This window comes from Octodon degus, unplaced genomic scaffold (genome assembly GCF_000260255.1).
Source record: "Octodon degus isolate 3935 unplaced genomic scaffold, OctDeg1.0 scaffold00070, whole genome shotgun sequence".
NCBI classification, from domain to species: domain Eukaryota; kingdom Metazoa; phylum Chordata; class Mammalia; order Rodentia; family Octodontidae; genus Octodon; species Octodon degus.
In genome coordinates this window covers 3,351,154-3,370,145 of record NW_004524646.1, presented here as the reverse complement: position 1 = coordinate 3,370,145, position 18,992 = coordinate 3,351,154, and the positions used below count along the sequence as shown (strand labels likewise).

Sequence of the window (18,992 nt, the reverse complement as noted above, 5' to 3'; positions counted from 1 at the left end):
GCTCCATCTGAGTCATACACGCTGGTAGAACAGAGGCAGGGGTCTGGCAGGAAGTAGGGATCCACTGTGGGAGCCCCATGTGGCAGTGACACCTGGCACCCGTCAGGGCTGTGCAGTGCCCCCAGGCATGCTCGGGGGCAGGGGCTCATGAGGACTCACGCATGCCTGTTCCCAGCCCCACACTCTCCACATGTATGTGGGTAAGCTCCATGCATGCACATGGGCTTTCTGTGCAGTCTCCACATGTGTACAGACTCATGGCACACACACACACACATGCAGTCCACACATACACACTGCTCTCCCAGCCCTGCTGTGTGCATGTGTGCTTGGGGTACATTTCTCAGCATCAGGGTTGAACTGGAGTGTGGAATAAAGCAATTCTGGCACTGGCGTGGCTCGTGAGGGTTAAGGTGCCCTGGTGCCCATTTCCCAGTCTTCCTCGTTTTCATGGGCAGTGGAGGCTTAGGAGAGCGAGAAGGCTTGCTGCATTCGTGGGGCTGAGGTACGGGCTCTGGGCTTCCGCCCTTCCCGTAGTCTCTGGATAGAATGGGGAAACACAGGAGACTGAGACTGGGTATCCCTTCCCCACCAGAGCAAAGAATGGCATCTGGCCTGTTCTGTGCAGGGGCGTTGTGTGTGTGTGTGTGTGTGTGTGTGTGTGTACATATGTACACAGGCAGAGCACTGGTGCAGAGCTGCCGTAGGACTCTCAGTGATGCTCCATCCACCTAAGTTGGCTCCCTTCCCCACACCTGCAGGTGAAGGAAGAGCGGGACCGGCTCAGGCAGACCCAGGCAGAGGCCACGCTCGTGCAGAACTCGCTCAAGCGCCCTCTGGGAACATCAGCCCCCAGTCCCCAGGAAAAGGAGACCTGGGGAGCTGGGCACAAGGAGGCCACCATGGAGCTGCTCCGGGTGAAGGACCGGGCCATTGAACTGGAGCGGAATGTGAGTGCCCTGGGCCTGGTCACACAGAGACGGGGAGCGTCCTGTGGTGGAACTAACCGATGATCAGCTGTCGTTACTATAGAGAGCACAGGATGCCAGAGTCTGTTCAAGCCTCTTTGATTTAACTAGACACTTTGAGTTGACCTGGCGGGTCCCACAGAGGCCTTTCATTTGCTGTCCCTTCACAGGTCTAGCATGAGAGGCGCATTATGTCTTTGCTGTGGCGAATCGGCCCCTCATTGACAGGAGCTGCCTGTGGCTTATTTGCCAGCTTCTATTCTTGTAGCATTGCCTTTTTCAGGGCTGTGTCCCAGAACTGTGTTTCACAGTCCTCCACTGTGTCTGTAAATAAAGCTCTACAGGAACACAGCCCTGCCGTTGGCTTGTGCATTGTCTGGGCAGCCTTTCCACGGCAGTGGCAGCATTTGGTGGTGGAGATAGAGGTGATGTGGCTGGCACACCCGAAAGTATTTATCACGTGGCCCTTTATAGAAAAACTTAACCAATGCATCTCAGTTCTTTTGGTTTTGATAGTTGGTGACTGTAGTCCACAGCAATGATTTTTATTATTTAACAGATGAGAAAACCGAGGCAGAAAATGTGACTCTTCCAGAGTCCTGTGTGAATGAGGGGTAGCCCAGGAATGCGTCCCCTCTCCCACGTCCTGGCCCCTAACCCAGTTGATGGCACAATTGATGGGCTCTTTGTTAGTCCCACGTAGCGTACACCGCCCTCTTCCACCTGCTGTCCCTAGAGTAGGATGTGCTGTAGCCATGGTCAGCAGGAGGTGGGGCCAAGTCACAGAGCAGCATTCTTAGGTGCTCCACAGAGTGCAGAAGAAAGCACAGAAGTGAACAAGGCAGAGTGGTCCTGCCTCCAGTGTGACCTGGCCTCCCCGTCACTGAGTCCCCCACAATATGTGTCCCCTGTGGTGTATGGCCTGTTCCTCAAAAATTCTGTTAATTGTCTTTCAAAAGAGGACAGCTGTTACTTTACCTGGTGGACCCTGGCTCCAGCCTCCATCCATGCTTGAGGGTTTGTCGTAGCCCAGGTACCTGTGGCTACTTGGCGCTCACCCAGCCTTAAAGCTTGACTGACACATGCCTCCCTGTCCCCCAGAATGCAGCGCTGCAGGCCGAGAAGCAGCTGCTGAAGGAACAGCTACGGCACCTGGAGACACAGAACGTGGCCTTCAGCAGTCAGGTCCTGACGCTGCAGAAGCAGAGCGCCTTTCTGCAGGAGCGCACAACCACGCTGCAGACCCAGACGGCCAAGCTGCAGGTGCCGGACAGGATAAAGTCGAGGGAGGGAAGGGTGTGGCTCTTGTTGGTTCGCTCGCTGTCGACAGGGTCTTTGAAGGTGACGGTGACTTGTGAGCCAGGTTCGGTGCTTGAACTGTGGCTGCCTGGGCTCGAGCTTTCATTTCTTTGCTTTCACATTCCTCCTGCCCACGTTTCCCAAGGTGTGCTCCTTGAGAGGTTATTAGGAATGACTTAGAGGTCTGGCAGTCACATTTTAAGTTTGATTAAATAACTGACCAATTTTCCATGCTGCGAACCTGGCAGAACCTTTGTCGAGCCAGTGTGTATTTTCAGCTCCAAGAGGGACGTGGGCCATGAAGCTGCCCCCAGCTATTGGGAGAAGCCCCCAGAACCAGTCCTCAGGCTGCTGAGGGTGCTGGGGGTATTAGTGGTAAAGGGAGTGGGAGAATTAATGATCATTCATACATGTGGTTTTTTTTTTTTTAATTTATTTATTTATTTGTGTGTGTGTGTGTGTGTGTGTGTATGTACGTGTGTGGCCAGCTCAGCCCACCAGGGGCGGGGCTGGCTGGCATGTGGTGCTGGGGGATTGAACCATAGTCCCTGGGCTTTGCTAAGCTTGTTCTAAGTAGGTGCTTTAGACCACTGAGCCATCTCACCAGCCCCATACATGTGGTTTTTGAGGAAACTGAAAATAGGTTACTTTGGAGCAGGAACAATAAACAGGAAACTCTTTGGCAAAGAGGTTGGGATTTGTTCTGTGAAAATAGGATTTTTTTTTTTTTTTGGTCTCCAAAATGTCTTTGTCTGGTTTTAATGTCAGGGTAGTTAGTTCTGGATCTTGTTTAATTCTCAAATCTTGAGTCATGTTGAATGCAGTATTCTGTAAACATCATGTTAGGTTGGTTGATAGCATTGTTCAAATATTCTGTTCTTGTTTCTGACTATTTCTGTTAGAAAATAGGTTTTAAAAATAGCAAGGAAGTTATCCAAGGGGAGGCCCTGGACTTCTGGAGAGGGCTCAGCTGTTGTCTATTTGTGCTACATGGTTTGGGACCCTTCCCAGTGAGGTTCAGGTGGAACCACCCTCCAGGGCTGGCCTGCCCTGCTGTCGCCCCTGATCATTGGTATCTGCCCCATCCCCGGTTCTGCTCTCGTGCAGGTGGAGAATTCCACGCTGAGCTCCCAGAGCGCCGCACTGGCCACGCAGTACACACTGCTGCAGAGCCAGCACACGGCCAAGGAGACGGAGCACGAAGCGCTGCAGAGGCAGCAGGAGCAGCTGGCGGCCGCCTATGAGGCCCTGCTCCAGGACCAGGAGCACCTGAATGCTCTGCACGAGCACCAGTCCTCAGAGTACGAGGCCCTCATCCATCAGCACAGCTGCCTGAAGACGCTGCACCGGAACCTGGAGCTGGAGTACAAGGAGCTCAGAGAGAGGTGGGGCCTCGTGTGCAGGCTGGGGACTGGGGACCCTGGGAGCAGGGCGGGGTGCAGCCAGTGTGCAGTGCAGGGAGTTCCCCTGGGAACAGTTCCCCTAGGCCCAGGCTTTCTCCCAGCCTGCATTCGACCTCCATCACTCTCCCATGTTTCCTCTGGACTGGGCTGCTTCCCATTGTCAGAGCAGTGGGAAGGAAATAAAACGTCATTGTGAGCAATTTAAGTTTGTGCAACCGGGTACAGAGTGCCAGGATGGGAGTGCCCAAGAAAAGCAACAGTGCCGCAGCGTGCTTGGCTCCAGGCAGCTGCAGAGCACAGAAACCCTGTCCTGCTCAGGCATCACTCCTTCCTGTCCTTTCCTGGAGGGAGTCACCCACAGCTCCCAGTGTGCAGGGGTGGCCTGGCCCCAAGGCTGCAGGCCATTTATTCCATAGCAGCATATGGCTAGGTGATTTGCCTTAAAAACCAAGACAAAGGGGCCAGGGAGATAGCTCAGTAGACTAAGTGCTTGCCTGGCAAGCACAAGGGCCTGAGTTCATTCCCCGATTCTGCCAAAAAAAAAAAAAAAAAAGACAAAAACTTTACGGAAAACTCTTGAATGCATAGAAAATAAGCAGAATCGTATTGCGGATCCACAGTTACCCATCTTCGTCATTGAGCCCTGTGATGCCAGTTCTCCCTTTGTCTCTACCCCCTGCTCTCTGTCCTCACAGGTGTGGGGGTGGTAACATTTGCATGCAGTATATTGTGTAGGCCTTGATTTTGCGCTCTTGACCTTCTTGAGCCCTGGGTTGTGTGTCGTCAAGTCAGCCATCATCCGCTGAACTCCTGGTCTAAGCATGTTTCGGGGGATGCCAGTCCCCTGGGTAGGTATGGCAAGATGCAGGAACAGGTAGGACAAAGTGAGTTCCCCAGAGGCTTCTGGACATGTGGTGTGTAGTCAGGTGTGTGAGAGGCACAGGCTCCTTCAAAGAGAGATCACACACCTTGCACACTTGTGACCACCCCGTTCATTGGCAGCTGTTCCTCCCACCATCTTCCCCCCTTTTAAAATTTTTTATGTATATGGTACAGGGTCTCACTACACAGCTTGCACTCACAGTGATCCACCTGTTTCAGCATCCCCAGCGCTGAGATTATAGGCGTTTGCCACCTGGGGCAGGGCTGGCACAGCATGTGATACTGGGAATCGAACCTTGGTCCTCGTGCTTGCCTAAGCAGGCACTTAGACTGCTGAGCTATCTGCATGCCCCCACCCGCTTTTGAGACAAAAATCTCACCATGCAATTCATACTGGCCTTTTTTTTTTTCTTTTTGTGGTACCCGGGATTGATTGAACTCAGGACCCTGCGCTTGCTGGGCAGGTGCTTATTCTACCAAGCTACCTCCCCAGCCCCAGACTGGCCTCAGGCTCACTTTGTAACCCACGCTGGTCTCAGACTTGCTAGGTTCCTCCTGCCTCAGCCTCCCAAGTACTGGGGTTACACCACGCCTGGCTTTTTCTGGTAGTACTGGGGATTGAACTCAGGGCCTTGTGCATGTTAGGCAAACCCTCCACTCTGAGCTACATCCCTAGCCCGCAAGCTTCTGTTCCCTTCAGTCACCGTCCACGGATCATCCAGTACATGTTGGTCCTTTCGGGTAGCAGCAGCTGCTCCATACCAGTGTAAGGAGCATAGATACCCCTAAGTGTCTCTGCGCCAGAAGAGCCGTGTGTGGGCGTTGGCGGTGCTTGTGGCGCTGAGGGCAGTGCTGACGTTGGTTGGTTTTCTCACACATGTGTCCTCCTTTCCTCCTCCTGGAGCTCTCCTCTTTCTGTCCGCCTTGTTTCCCTCAGGGCTGCCGCGGCCTCAGCCCCTGTCTAATGCTGTTCCTCTCACTCAGCGGTGCATCTTCTCCCTCTGGCCACCTTCATCTTCCCCCTCCTGTTCTTAGGTGATGTTTATCAGACATCTGCTATGTGCTGGTCAATCAGGCGGGACAGGTAGCCTTCACACAGCGTGTGAGCCAAGCCTGAGCCTCTTAGGCGCCCATTTTAGTCTTGGTGTCCCCTGAGAGTGCATTATAATAGCATCTTGTGTTCTCAGCGATGTCAGGGGAAGGCTTTGCAGGTAGCGTTGGGACTGGCCCTGGCGGCGGAGTGATGGCATTTCCCTGTGGTTCCTTGCCAGGGGCGGCATCCCCTGTTGCTTCGTGTGTTTTGCTGGTTACACAGATGGTCGCAGGTCTCTGGGTAAAAGGACTCAGAGACAGTGGCCGCACTTTTTCCTCCAGCATTTGAATTGGGCAGGCTCATGCCCTGATTCTTCTATATATTTACTGTATGTTGTGCTGAGGAGTAGCGTAAGCAGACGCCCGGAGTGTGCTGTGCAGGGGGTAGTTACGAACGGCTCGAGTCATGCTTTCCTAACATGACAAACAAGGAGCAGGAGTTGGGGAACCTTAATGGGCAGTCCAGGATCCTTATTTGTCAAGGTTGGATTGTTCTTATGGAATCCTTAGCTTGGGTGAGAAAAGCTGTACTCTCAAAGCCAAGGAGGGCATCAGCTCTCGGCTGTGTGCTTGGCGCAGCCTCTGCTCCATGGCCAAAGACCACACAAATACTTGTCTGTGAGCAGGTTTCCTTGTTGGGCTCCCATATGTGGCTCTAGGGAGACAGCACAGGCAAGCTGGAGGTGTGGAGCCCGGCTTGATACCCTGGGTGGTCTCTGTGAGGGCTGCTGAGGAGTTTGCCGACACAGGGACCTCTCACTATCCCCTGGACTCGTTGTGTGCCCTTGGACTTGGAGGGGATGCGGTCCACCAGGAGCACAGCAGTTTCCAGGCAAGGGGAAGGAAGTGCCCTGGGACTCCAGCGCTGAGCTCTGCTGCCCCCTACAGGCTGCTTTTGGGCCTGCAAGGATTGAGTGCCCAGAAAATTCAGAGGAGGTGGGAGGGGAGAGAAAGGAGAGGGGCTGGGGCTGGGGCCAGCTAAGATTAGGTAGTCCCTGCAACCCTCAGCAGGTTTTGGATTATGGGAAGACCGGGCTAGGAACAAGCAGAGTAGAGCTCCCAAGGGAGCGGAGAGAGGAAGGAGGCATTGTGCCTAGCTGTCACAGGCATTGGAATTTGGCTGTTCTGTGATTGCCTTTAGATCTGTTTGTGCTTGGTGAACCACCAGTAACTTATTTGTAATTCCTCAAAGAAGACATGGATTTCAGTGTAACTCTGCTCTCGAGGGAGGAGTAGCCTTGACGGGGAAGGGACCAGAGGAAGGTATTGTGGGAGGAGGCTTGTGAGCCCAGGGCCCAACCTCCTACAGCCCTCGTGCGCTGCTGCTGTCCTGCCTACTCTGTTTGCACGCTGCCCCATTCCCTTCCTTCTGCAGAGAAATGCCTTGATCTCAGAGGCCTTGTCAGGGTCTTTACAGCTCTGAGCTACTGCGCAGAGGCCCATGCCCGACACCCAGCGGAGCCTCCTTCCAACAGGCACGGCGACATGCTGAAACACAGGGCGGAGCTGGATGAGCTGGAGGAGGTCCTCAGGGCAGAGCGGGAGGCGCTGCAGCAGGAGCAGAGGACGAACGCAGTCACCATGGACGAGAATCAGAGGCTGCGGGCGGAGCTGGACAGGTGAGTGCCAGTGCTGCCGGCGATGGCCCCTGCGTTCTGTCCACCGGGCGGAGCCCGACGACTTCCCTGGTCACCGTGTAGCTGTACAAAACCTGGTTTGTTAACGGCTCCATCTGACTACTGAGTGGAAGGAGTTGCGTGGGCGTGGGTGTATCTCGTGTCTAAGTTTGATGGTTCTTAGCTCCCCCATGTGATGACGGCGGAGATTTCTGTCATTGACCCTAAGCCGACAGTGCCATCACGGAGTCCCACTGACCCTTCTTGCTCACAGATTGCATATTTGTGAACTTTCCTGCTTGCTGGGATATATTTGCAGCACTGCAGTGAGCACATGTAGGCTTTTGTGAACGAGTCCCCAGAATCCCTGTCCCCCGCTGAGGGCCTTCTTGCTCCAGCACTTCTGCTGCAAACAGGAGTCCTTTTCAGAACCTGATTGGTGCCATGTTTTTGGGTTTTGTGCTTTGGGCCAGATCTTGCTGTTTAAAGTGGCCTCAGTCTGGTGTCGCTGAGTGTGAAAGGCTGCGGTAGATGGCTCGCCCGGGTGGGAGCGAGAGTGCTGTTGGCAGCGACTAGGTTTCATAAGGGACCTTTACACAGAAACCTACGTGAAGCCAGCATCTGTTCCCAGAGGCTCTCATCTTGCCTCGGAGCAGTGAAGCAGTGGAGCAATGTTTATGAGTTCACCATTTGCCAGATCTGTAAGACGGACTAATGCCCACACGGAGAGTAGCCTGTACTGTTGTCCCCGCTCTTCAACAACAAGGAGGCAAACTTAGGGAGATAAGTAATGACTCTAGATAATGGCAGAGCTGGGGGTTGAATCCAGGTCCTGACGTCTCTACAGTTCTGCTTCCTCTGCACACTTGGGTTAGCTACTGGGGGTTACACACTCTGGCGCCTGCCTTGAGCAGGCAGGGAAAGTGCAGGGCGGGATAGCAGCAGCAGCAGCAGCAGCAGCAGGCCCCAGGCAGTGGGCTAGAGAGTCCACACCAGTGAGAAGGGCGAGTGTGAATGCGCGGCCACGGGCCATCCTCTGGGTCGCATTCTCAGAGACGCCGGACAGCTGGGTGTTGATATGAAATGCTCAAACTTTTAAATGTTGACAACTACTTTTAAAAAAGAAATGTATGGGTTGGTGAGATGGCTCAATGGTCTAAAGCACCTACTTAGAACAAGCTTAACAAAGCACAGCGACCACAGTTCAGTCCCCCAGCACCACATGCCAGCCAGCCCCGCCCCCTGGTGGGCTGAGCTGGTCACACACACAAAAAAATAAATAAATAAATAAAATTAAAAACAAAAAAAAAAAAAAAAAAAAAAAGAAAAAAGAAAAGAATTGTGCACACCAGGCAAGATACACACCTCCCAATTGAGTGTATGTACCTCCAGTCATTTGAGCTTTCTGGTTGACTCCTGAGACCCCCACCCTGGCTAATAATTAGGATGCTGGTGGGGGCCGGCCAAGTAGCTCAGCGGATTAAAGCACCTGCTTAGGCAGATGCAGTGACCGGGATTCGATCCCCTTGTGTGCTGGCCCTGCCCCCCGGGGTGTGCTGAGACAGAGATTGGGTGATTGAGACTGGGCATGCTGGTACACGCCTGTATTCCCAGTTCTTTAAGAGACTGAACACAGGTGGATCACTACAAGTCCTATTTATGTAGTGAGACCCTGTAGACCCTTACTACAAAAATAATGATGGTGCTGCTTATTTTAGTGGATTTACAGAATACCCTGCCATCTCGTCCTGTTTATCTTAGAAGTTGAAATTAGGTGTGTAGGACTGGGAAGACTGCTAGGCACAGACAGACTTGTTCTGGCTCAGTGGGGGTTGTTGTTGTGTCGTTGTGTCAAGCCTGTCTTCTCAATTTCCCTCGAGCCCCAGTGTAGTAGCAACAGAGGGTACCCTCATCGAACCCCAAAGAACACAGTTTAAAAACTAGTTATTTTGTTTAATCCTCTGATTTTTCACCGTAGACAGACCCGGGGCCCAGAGAAGCCGTGGCTTTGTCTGAGGCTGCGCACACTGGTTCTGTCAGCGCTGGGTCAGAGCAGCGCCTCTTTGGAGCATGGCTCACACCCTTGTCCCTTGGCTCTCTACTCCACAGGGTCAATTTCCTGCACCAGCAGCTGAAGGGGGAATGTGAAGAGCTGCATGCCCACACCAAGGAGCTGAAGACCTCGCTGAACACCTCGCAGCTGGAGCTGAACCGCTGGCAGGCGCGCTACGACGAGCTGAAGGAGCAGCACCAAACCATGGACATCTCGCTGACCAAGCTGGACAACCACTGCGAGGTGAGGGTTGGCTGGGCGGCTCCCGGGGCCCTCAAGAGCTGGGGGTGACGGTGAGGCCCCTCAGGAGTTTTGCTCCAGGAAGATGTGTGGGTGGCCCTGAGGCATGAGGTGCAGGGACGGGTGCCACTGAACACCCTGGCAGAGACAGTGTTTCTGCCTGTCCTTGCCGGTGTCCATGCTGTGTTTCCAGATCCCCTCATTTCAGTGGCCACGTGTTCTAGAGGAGTGGCCTGAATTTGCCCCAGTTTGGGGCTTGCTGACGGGCTCATGGGGCAGTAAGGCTGAGGCTCATGCAGGTTGCAGGCTTTCGGAGCTGTCCTTTCTGGTGTACTAGGTCGGAAATGTCCATTGTAGGCAGCGGAGCCCTCTCTGGGGAAGGGAACTTGGATGGACGAACATACACAGACAGGCCAGGAGGATGGGGGTCCCCATACCTCTCCTGGACAGCCCCAGGGACAGCATGTGATCTTAGGGCTCAGTTCGCTCGGCAGCCCTGACCCTGTGCTAGCGCTGGGAGACATCACAAGGAAGGAAACCAAAGCCTGGGACAGTGCTGTCACCTGGCAGGATGTGGCTGTGCAGCACATTTGAGGAGACTGTTGGACTGTGTAGAAAAGGATGCGCCTCAGCCAGAACTGGCAGGGTGTGGTGTGGGGAAATGTTTCTTGAGAGGGGCTGGTTTGAGAGCTCGGGGTGCGGATTGTGGGGGAACGTGTGTGGTTGGGTCACTGGGGCCCAAATCGTGAGAGGGGCCAGAGCGGGGCCAGCAGGTGGTGGGGAGGAGGTCAGCGAAACTCCAGGTCTGCATAGGCCGGGCCCCGTCAGGCTGCAGGTAGGAGCTGCTTGGGCCGTTGTACCAAAATGCTGCAACCTGGACAGCTTAGAAAACATGTTTATTTCTCACCGTTCTGGGGCTGGGAGTCCCCCAGACTCTCGCCCTGGCTGGCCAGTGGCCACCTTCCTATGTGTCCCCACCCCTCTGGTATTTCCATGGTCTCTTTCCTCAGGTCCAGAGAGACACATGTCCTGTCAGATTATCTGTCCCTGCCTTCAAGGCCATCCTGACTGCAGTCTCCTCTAAGGGTTCCACCTCCAAATACAGTCATACTCTTGAGTAACTGGGGCCCAGGGCATCTGTGTGTGGTTGGGGGATATGGCTCTGGCTTTCACAGAGTGAATGTGGAGAGGGCAGGGCAGGGCCCCCCCTTGTCCCCCACCTCTCCTGAGTCACCTGTATGTCTTTTTTTTTTAAAAAAAAAAATATTTATTTATTCATTTTGTGTGTGTGTGGCCAGCTCAGCCCACCAGGGGGCAGGGCTGGCTGGCATGTGGTGCTGGGGGATTGAACCGCAGTCCCTGTGCTTTGCTTAGCTTAGCTTGTTCTAAGTAGGTGCTTTAGACCACTGAGCCATCTCACCAGCCCCTCACCTGTATGTCTTAAGCCAGGTTGGTTTATTGCCAGGGCCTGATGAGGGAGGCAAGCGGCTATCCTGTCATCACCGGCCCTGCCTGACCCAGGATGGGAACTCACCCTTAGCAAAGGCCCCGTGGCACAGGGTACCCAGGACTGCAGCCAGGCCAGGTCTTCGCAGGGCCCATAGACCTCTAGGAAGGGTGATGTCTGCAGTGGCCCAGTGGCATTGCAGCAGTGCCCCGGACGTGTTCTCAGTGAGGCGGTAACCAGTGACAGCTTGCCCCTCCTTTCCCCTTCATCTCCTGCTGATCGTACACCTCAGTAAGCTGTAGTAATACTCCAGGCAGGTGGAACCTTGGCGTCTCTGTTCGTGGAAAGCAGATTTGTGATGGCCACAGGTGAAGAGACTGGGACAGCATCTGCTCTGCACCTGGGGGCACTGGGCCTTCTGCTGGGTGCTTGTCTGTGTCATCTCAGTTAATCCTCACAGTGACCTCAGGAGCAGGATCTCTTTCCATCCTGTCCTTTGGCATAGTGAATGTCCCAGTCTCTACATACAAAGCCTTGACTTAGCTAATACATACCACGGGAATATTCTAGAACAAAAGTTGGTAAAGTAGGCGAGATCCTGCCTACGCTGTTTTGGTACAGTCCACAAACTAAGACGGTAACTTTATTTTTTTTTTTGCGGAACCGGGGATTGAACTCAGGCCCTTGCGCTTGCCAGGCAAGCACTTATTCTACTGAGCCATCTCCCCGGCCCCTCTTAACTCTTTTAGTGGGGAGAAAAATTGAACTATAATACTTTCTGGTTGAGTAAAAATTACATGAAATTTAAATAGTAGCATCTGTAAGTGAAGTTTTATTAAATCAGAGCAAGCAAGGCTTGTGCATGCTTGTGTTGCTGATGGCTGCCTCTGTGCTACCACAGCAGAACTGAATGGCTTGAAAAACCTAGAATTGTCCCTTATAGCTTCTGGACAGAGAAAGTGCACCACCTCTTAAATCAGAGCTGCCCAGTTGGAACAGAATGCTCCTCCATGTGCAATTTACCATTTTCTTGTAGCCATGTTTAAAAAATCTTTATAAAGTGAAATTAAACTTTCCCATGCATTGGGGGTCTTGCCCCCTTGCCCAGCTGGCCTTGATGTCTGTCCTGCCTCAGCCTCCCATGTAGCTCCTCCCATGGACAGGCACCCCGCCCTCCAGGGTGCGGTTTCCTGTTCTGTCTTGGCTGTGTTGAGCCTTTAGCCCCTGCTGCAGGTCTCCAGTAGAGTGTGTGTCAGCTTGGAGCCACTGTGCTCTCAGTGCTTGGCGGCCTCCGTGTCAGGGGGTGCCGTGACAGAGGGCACTTGGGCAGGCTGTGGGCTCTTTGAGGCTTTCCTCATTTCCCGGGCTCGGCTTGCACTGAGACGACCAGCCGCTCACACTTGCCCGTTCCCTTCTTCATCGAGCGGCTGGGATGCTGGAGTCACTGGGGGCCGAGCCGCTGTGGGTCTGTGTTTCAGCTGCTCTCCCGCCTCAAGGGGAACTTGGAAGAGGAGAATCACCACCTGCTGAGCCAGATCCAGCTGCTGAGCCAGCAGAACCAGATGCTCCTGGAGCAGAACCTGGAGAACAAGGAGCAGTACCATGAGGAGCAGAAGCAGTACATGTAAGGCGCGGGGCAGGTCCTGGCTTCCCTCGCCCCACCTGTGACATTCAGGTCCACTCAGGTCCCCAGGGACAGACCACATCACCAGCCTAGATTTCCCTGGAATGCTCCAAGTTTCTGGAGTGGCAGGGGTCAGCTTTTGTGGGCTTTGCCCAAGACACCCAAAGCTTCCTTGGCTTCTGAAATTCACTTCTACAAGTGATATGAACACCGACAGATGCTGCGTCTCCTCGGGGAGACTTCAGTACTGCCGGTTGGCTGTGCCTCTCTTGCCTTCCCCTGGCCAGCAGTCAGAAGTAGGAACTTTGGTGCAGGCCGGCAGCCCAGGAGCAGGAAGGGTGATAGGTGTGAGCATTGTGTCCTCCAGCCAGGTGCCAGGGAGCTTCACGGGGCTCAGAGTGAGGGTACGGGGAGTCGGTGTCTGCTGCTCCCGAGATGAGGGGCGTGGGGTGGGGTGTGGTGTGGACCTGTGTGGCAGGTGGTCTGGGATCATTCAGTCTCTGAGAGACAAGGCCAAGAAAGGGTGATGCTGGGCTGTGAAGGACTTTCATGCCCATCCAGAAACCTGAAGTCCCTGCAAAGTGGTGTAAGTCTGGAGGCCTAGGAAGTTTCCAGAAGTGGAGGACAAGAGGAAGAGCCTTGGAGCCAGAAGCGAGTAATCCGAGCTATAACTTCAGAATCCAGGGTAGTGGCACTCCTGTCCCGCCCTGTGATGGACGAGGGGTGCTGGAGCGAGTGTGGTGAGGACAAGAGGAGACGCGCTCATGGAGAACGTGGTCACTGTGAACCCCACTGTGTGTGAACCCACACTGTAATTTGGGGGTAGAAATGACAGCTGCTCAAAGCTGGCCTCCATAATATGTGAGTTGGAGTTGCCAGCAGAGGAAGGGCAGGTGCTGACTCGAAGGTGCAGGAGCCTGGTCCCAAGGGGATTACTGGGTGACGCTTTTGAATTAGAGAGCGTCTGCGTCAGGCCAGCGGGCTGGCACCCTGCCTGGAGCTGCTCTGGGCCTGGCGCATGTATGGGGCCAAACCCAGCCTCCAAAGCACTGCGGAGGCCGGGGAGCCCAGCTGGGAAGACTGTGGCAGAATGCAGACACTAAGTAGAGGCCCGGGAGGAGCACAGCTGGTGACCAGGGGTATCTGCAGTCGCTTTGCCTGGCATACAGCCTCACAGTGTGGTGTCAGGACAGCCCTGGCTTAGCCAGAACTTTGATGGCTTCCAACATGAAGTAGCCCCAGCAGCAACCTCTGCTCTGAGCCTTATTCTCAAGAGAGCAACCCAGGGGTCTGAGCTCTCTGAATAATAATGAAGGAGGCTTCTAGAGTCAAACAGAAGCACTCCAGGCTCCCTAGGGAGCAGAAGTACCCTGTGACAGGCCAGGGCACAAAGGGTATCTGGTCCCTCGGCTTAAAAATCTGAACAGCTGTCTAACATTTAGCAATCAGGTCAGCCCCCCGAGTGGGCAGCGATCAGCCACGGCACCCGCTCCAGCTTCCCTAACCCGCTCTGCTCTGCGTTGGCAGCTGCCTACCGTGGACTGGGCCCAGGCCTGGGTTCCACCCTTGCTGGACAGCTGGGTCCTTGGTGCCTCTGGGTCACGGGGTTCCCTGGATTCATGGCAGCTGCTTCAGTTCAGGGTCTGGGTCTGAATCCCAAGAAAACACCGACGTCTACTTCATGTAGGCCTGATGAGCAAGTTTGTTGTATTTAAAACTTGATTGATTGATTGATTGATTGATTGATTGATTGATAGCTTTTGTTTCCATTTTTTTCAGAGACAAATTAAATGCCTTACGGAGACATAAGGAAAAACTGGAAGAGAAAATCATGGATCAGTACAAGTTCTATGATCCTGCTCCAAAGAAGTGAGTTAATCTAAGGTTTGAGGACCTAAAGATGCCAGGCACAGCTGCTTTTCCATGAGGCGAGGCAGCCACCCCCAGCGGCTGTACCACGTTGGCGGCCGCCTGTGTGCTTCTGCTTGTCCTGCGTGTGTGTAGGGGGAGTGTCAGCCAGCCTGGGGGAGACATAGCCTTCATTCAATCCTAAGGCCCTTTTAGAGGTAGAGTCTGTGGTCTCAGCTCACTGAAGCCAGGTGGCAGGGTGGCCCTCGTCAGAGGTGTGGCATGCTTTAGGAAGCCACGTCCCTGTGTAGGAAGCCTGGGGTGGAACAGCAGCTGCAAGTCTCAGAGGCGCAACCTCCAGGTGTCCTGCTTCCCTAGGCAGCGGCCCCAGGGGGTGCAGAGCTGATCCAGGGCCTCGGAGGCCCTCACCCAGGCTGGCCTGGCCTTGCAATTGAAATCACCTAGAAATGGTGATGCTTCTGCCTGACAAATTAGCTGAGGCAGGGATTTGGGTCACTCCAGTAACCGGGAAGTGAGAGGCAGGGTGGGTCCCGGAGGTCTGTGCTGCCTGCAGCTCTGTCACTGTTGAGGCACCTGTGACCCCGCTCCAGCAGCCCGCTCCCCTCTGCCTGTGCCCCTGGCCACAGTACTCAGTGCCAAGGAAGGGTCAGGGAAGGCCAGCCTGCTTCATGTCCTGACTTCAGCAGAAGGGGTTTCAGAAGATGGACTTTGGACAGAAGAATCACTATCAGCACGGCCACACTTACCACATAGATAACAAGAGTTGAGGTCAGGGATGTAGTCCAGCAGCAGAGCTCCTTGCCTGGCAAACATGAGGTCCCGAGTTGAATTCCTGTGCCACCCCACCCTCCAAAAAAGAGTTGACTGTTTATGTGAAGTTTATGGTCTGCCCCCAGCCCCAGGAGTGGGGACTGAACCCCTGTCTTCACACTAAGCTATATCCCCACCCTTCTAATGGGATTTTTTTTTTTTTGGGGGGGGGCAGAAATGGGTATTGAACTCAGACTCTTGCGCTTGCCAGGGAAGTGCATATTCCACTGAGCCATCTCCCCAGCCCCCTAATGTATTTATGTTTAAAAATTTGAAACTGTCTCACTAGCTTACCCAGGTGTGAGTTGAACTTGTGATCCTCTACCTTGAGCTCCTGGAGTGCTAGGATTACAGTCCTTGGCCCCGATTCCTGCCTTGAAGTTCTATTTTAGGGACACTATTTGGAATTTCTTCCACCATCACCTAACCTACACTGAAGGATTTGGTTCTCCCCTGAGTCCCACACGAATGCGGGGCAATGTTGATGAATGTAGCCATCGTTTTTTATTTTTAACATACTGGGGACCAAGCACAAGGACCTCACACAAACTAGACACATGCTTCATCTCTGAGCCACGCCCCAGCTCGGCAGCACCATCCTGAATCCCAAGTTCGTGGCCAAATTCACAAGCTGATGATAGGAATCTCTCGTGCACTTCAGGGAATCCAGGGGTGTAGGAGTGTTGATTGTACCTTCTAACAATCTCCTCCTAACCAGGAAGAACCACTGGATTGGAGCCAAAGCCTTAGTGAAATTCATCAAACCAAAGAAAGAGGGTTCCAGAGAACGATTGAAGTCATCCGCGGACAGCCCTCCCTGGCAGTGTGAGTCCTCAGACCCTGCCTCGCCAGCAGCCCCTCAGCCGCTCAGATTGCAGCCCGAGAACACCAGCAACTCTCCACTGGCCTCAAATGGTGCCGAAGAGCGAGATGTTCACAACGGGCCTTTGGGGAAAGGTAAGCATGGCCCACCTGGTGGCTGTGGTTGGGCTCAGGAAGAGTATGCCCGTGTGTGACCACTGGGGAGTGTGCCTTGTACCAGGGCATGTAGTGATCCAGGTAGAGACTAGAACTCTGTGTTCCTGTTAGGGCAGTACTGTCCCATAGCACGCTTTTGTTACCGTAAAACAAGAAGCAAGGGTTATTATGTAGACTGGTAAGTGTCTGATACCCAGGGTTATATTTAAACAGTCCCCATAGAGACAAGTAAAGCAGTGTGTGTGTTTTGGGGGCCCGTGGGGTGTGTCAGTGGCTTGCACTACTAAGCAGGTTTCTGTAGGGTGATCCCAGGAGCATTTAATATGCTCCTCATGTCCAGGAGCTTCTGCCGGTGGTTCTCGTCTGTCTGAAAGGCAGGGTAGGGTTTCTTCTCCAGCTGTCCCTGTCCTTGAGCCGTGGCAGCTGTGGGACGCGGTGTCTGTCATCCTTCAGAATTGTCATTTGGAGTGCGCCAGGGGCTCGGAAACAAGAGCGGGATTCCTAGTTCTGTGTCCCATATGCTGTCAGTGCTCAGAGGAAAGTAGCAATCCATAGTGCAGCACTTGGCCGCTAAGGAGACTCATTGGGTTCCTGTATAGTAAAGGAGCTCTTCTAAAAGACAGACAGGTGTGACAGTCGCACATGACGGGGAAATTGAGCAAGATACATTGCTTATGGCAGGGACAGTGCCATCAGGTACTTCCTAGCCTGTGGTGACTCAAGGAAGACACTGTAAGGAAGCTGTGCCTTGATTTCAGACCTCTTAGGTATGGAAAACCCAGGCCTTCGACTCCAGGCAACACACGTTCCCATCAACGCTGAAGATTGCAAGTTGGCTTTTAAATGGCTTGGACTCTGAGTGGTTTAAGTCTTTGCAGAAGACACTGGGACTTTCTAGAGGTCATGCTGGGGAATCTGGTGCCCTGGGACTGGTGGTTAAGCCCTGAGAACCCGAGATAAGTGCCTGAGTCAGCAGATGCACCAGCCTTTAAGGGTGGCATCCACAAGTGCCCGTGTGACATGCACGCACACGGTCGGGGGTCGGATGCTCTGTTGTCTGTTCCGGGGGTGAGGGTGGTAAACAACTCTGTAAGTCAGTGACACTGGGGAGCCTGCTGTCCTCATGCCTGTGCTGGCTGTCCCTTGAGGGCTTTTCATCATGCTTTTTTTTTGACACAGGGTCTCACTGTGCAGTTTAGGCTGGCCTTGAACTCACTTTGTAGCCCAAGCTAGACTTTAACTTGCAGTGGTCCTCCTGTTTCAGGGTCCCTAATGCTGGGATTACAGGTCTGTGCCACCACCCCTGGCTATGGCTTGATTTTTGACATTTATCATCTCAACTGTATTATTCCTTACATTTAATTAACTACCTGTAGTTGGTCTAATTAAGTAGGAAGTTTTTCAGACAAATGTCTGCATAGTGCAAACAGTCGAACCAGTCCGTGAATGAGCATTCAGTAATAGCCATCAGGAACCGCTGTGTGGCTGGAGCGCATCTCGGGGCTCAGTCCCCTAACAGCTCTGGTGGTGTCCGTATCATTTATTCCTAACTGCCCTATCAGGTAGGCACCATTACCCTCCCCCCGCACCCACTTTTTTGTGTGTATGTAGTACTGGGGATTAACTCGGGGCCTTCATACTAAACTGCTTTCTCAGCCCTTTTTCAGGGTTTTACTTTTTTTTTTTTTTTTTAATGTATTTGGTTGTTGCAGGGTCTCAGTATGTAGCTTGGCCTAGTGGTGATCCTCCTGCTTTCAGCCTCCCCAGTGCTGGGATTATAGGCGTGTACTGCCATGCCCTGACTCTGGCCTGCTTAGCCTGCCCTAAGGGTAGAGCTGGGGTGGCATCTGGTGCCAGACATTGAACCGCGGTTCCTACCTAATCTTGCCTAAGCAAGCGCTTTAGTGTGCTGAGCTATCTCACAAGCCTAGTTTTTTACTTTTTTTTTAATGTATTTTAGTACAGGGTCCACAGGGTCTCACTACACTGGAGATCTGCCTGTTTTCACCCTCCCAAATGATGGGATTTCGGGCATACGCCACCGTGCCCAGTCTCCTCTCAGCACGCCCTGGGGGCAGAGCCAGCACAGCAGGCCAGGGATGGAACCCCTGCCACTGCACTCTGCCTAAACAGGCACTTTAGTCCGAAGAGCTATCTGGCGGGCGCTTACATTTTTAGACAGGACCACCAAGTGGCTGAATCGCCCAGGCTGGGCTGGAACTTGTGATCGTCCTGCCTCCCCCACCCAGAGGGCTGAGATTGTAAACACACCACCAGGCCATTTTTAAAGCCAAGAAAGTTAGCTTCAGCTAGGTTAAACATTTTCTGCGTAGTAAGAGGGATCTGAACACGGGGGAGCTGAGTTTGTGTTGCCTGCAGTTCAAGCCTCTTTGGTCCCCAAATACTAAACAAGTGTACCCTGGGGCTCCTGCCTACAGCCTCTCCCTGAGCTGGGGAGAAAGGTCACCAGTATACCTCCATGGCATAACTTGTCCCTTCTTCTGTGCTGTGGGTCAAAGCCACCAGGTGGTGCTATGGAGAAAGAAATAGAGATCCTGAAATCCTTACGAGCCAGTAAAGCCTGAAGCAGTATCAAAAATTCACTGCCACTCTGAGCAACTCAGCAAGACACTGTCTCAAAATAAAAATTAAACAATAAAGCTGTCTCCTTGGGTTCATTTTCCCATAACCACCGACACCATCTCCCCCCC

General features: G+C 53.4%; 1 protein-coding gene across 1 annotated transcript in view; it reads left to right on the top strand.

The window, feature by feature from the left end:
- Positions 1-18,992, top strand: part of Ccdc88c (coiled-coil domain containing 88C) — a 138,886-nt gene that overhangs the window by 105,715 nt on the left and 14,179 nt on the right. Inside the window, exons 20-27 of the mRNA XM_012515582.2 lie at positions 762-950; positions 2,070-2,231; positions 3,375-3,652; positions 7,120-7,263; positions 9,370-9,556; positions 12,479-12,624; positions 14,404-14,493; positions 16,022-16,260. Of these exons, the coding sequence (XP_012371036.2) occupies positions 762-950; positions 2,070-2,231; positions 3,375-3,652; positions 7,120-7,263; positions 9,370-9,556; positions 12,479-12,624; positions 14,404-14,493; positions 16,022-16,260 (1,435 nt within the window). The remainder of the gene's footprint in view (positions 1-761; positions 951-2,069; positions 2,232-3,374; positions 3,653-7,119; positions 7,264-9,369; positions 9,557-12,478; positions 12,625-14,403; positions 14,494-16,021; positions 16,261-18,992) is intronic.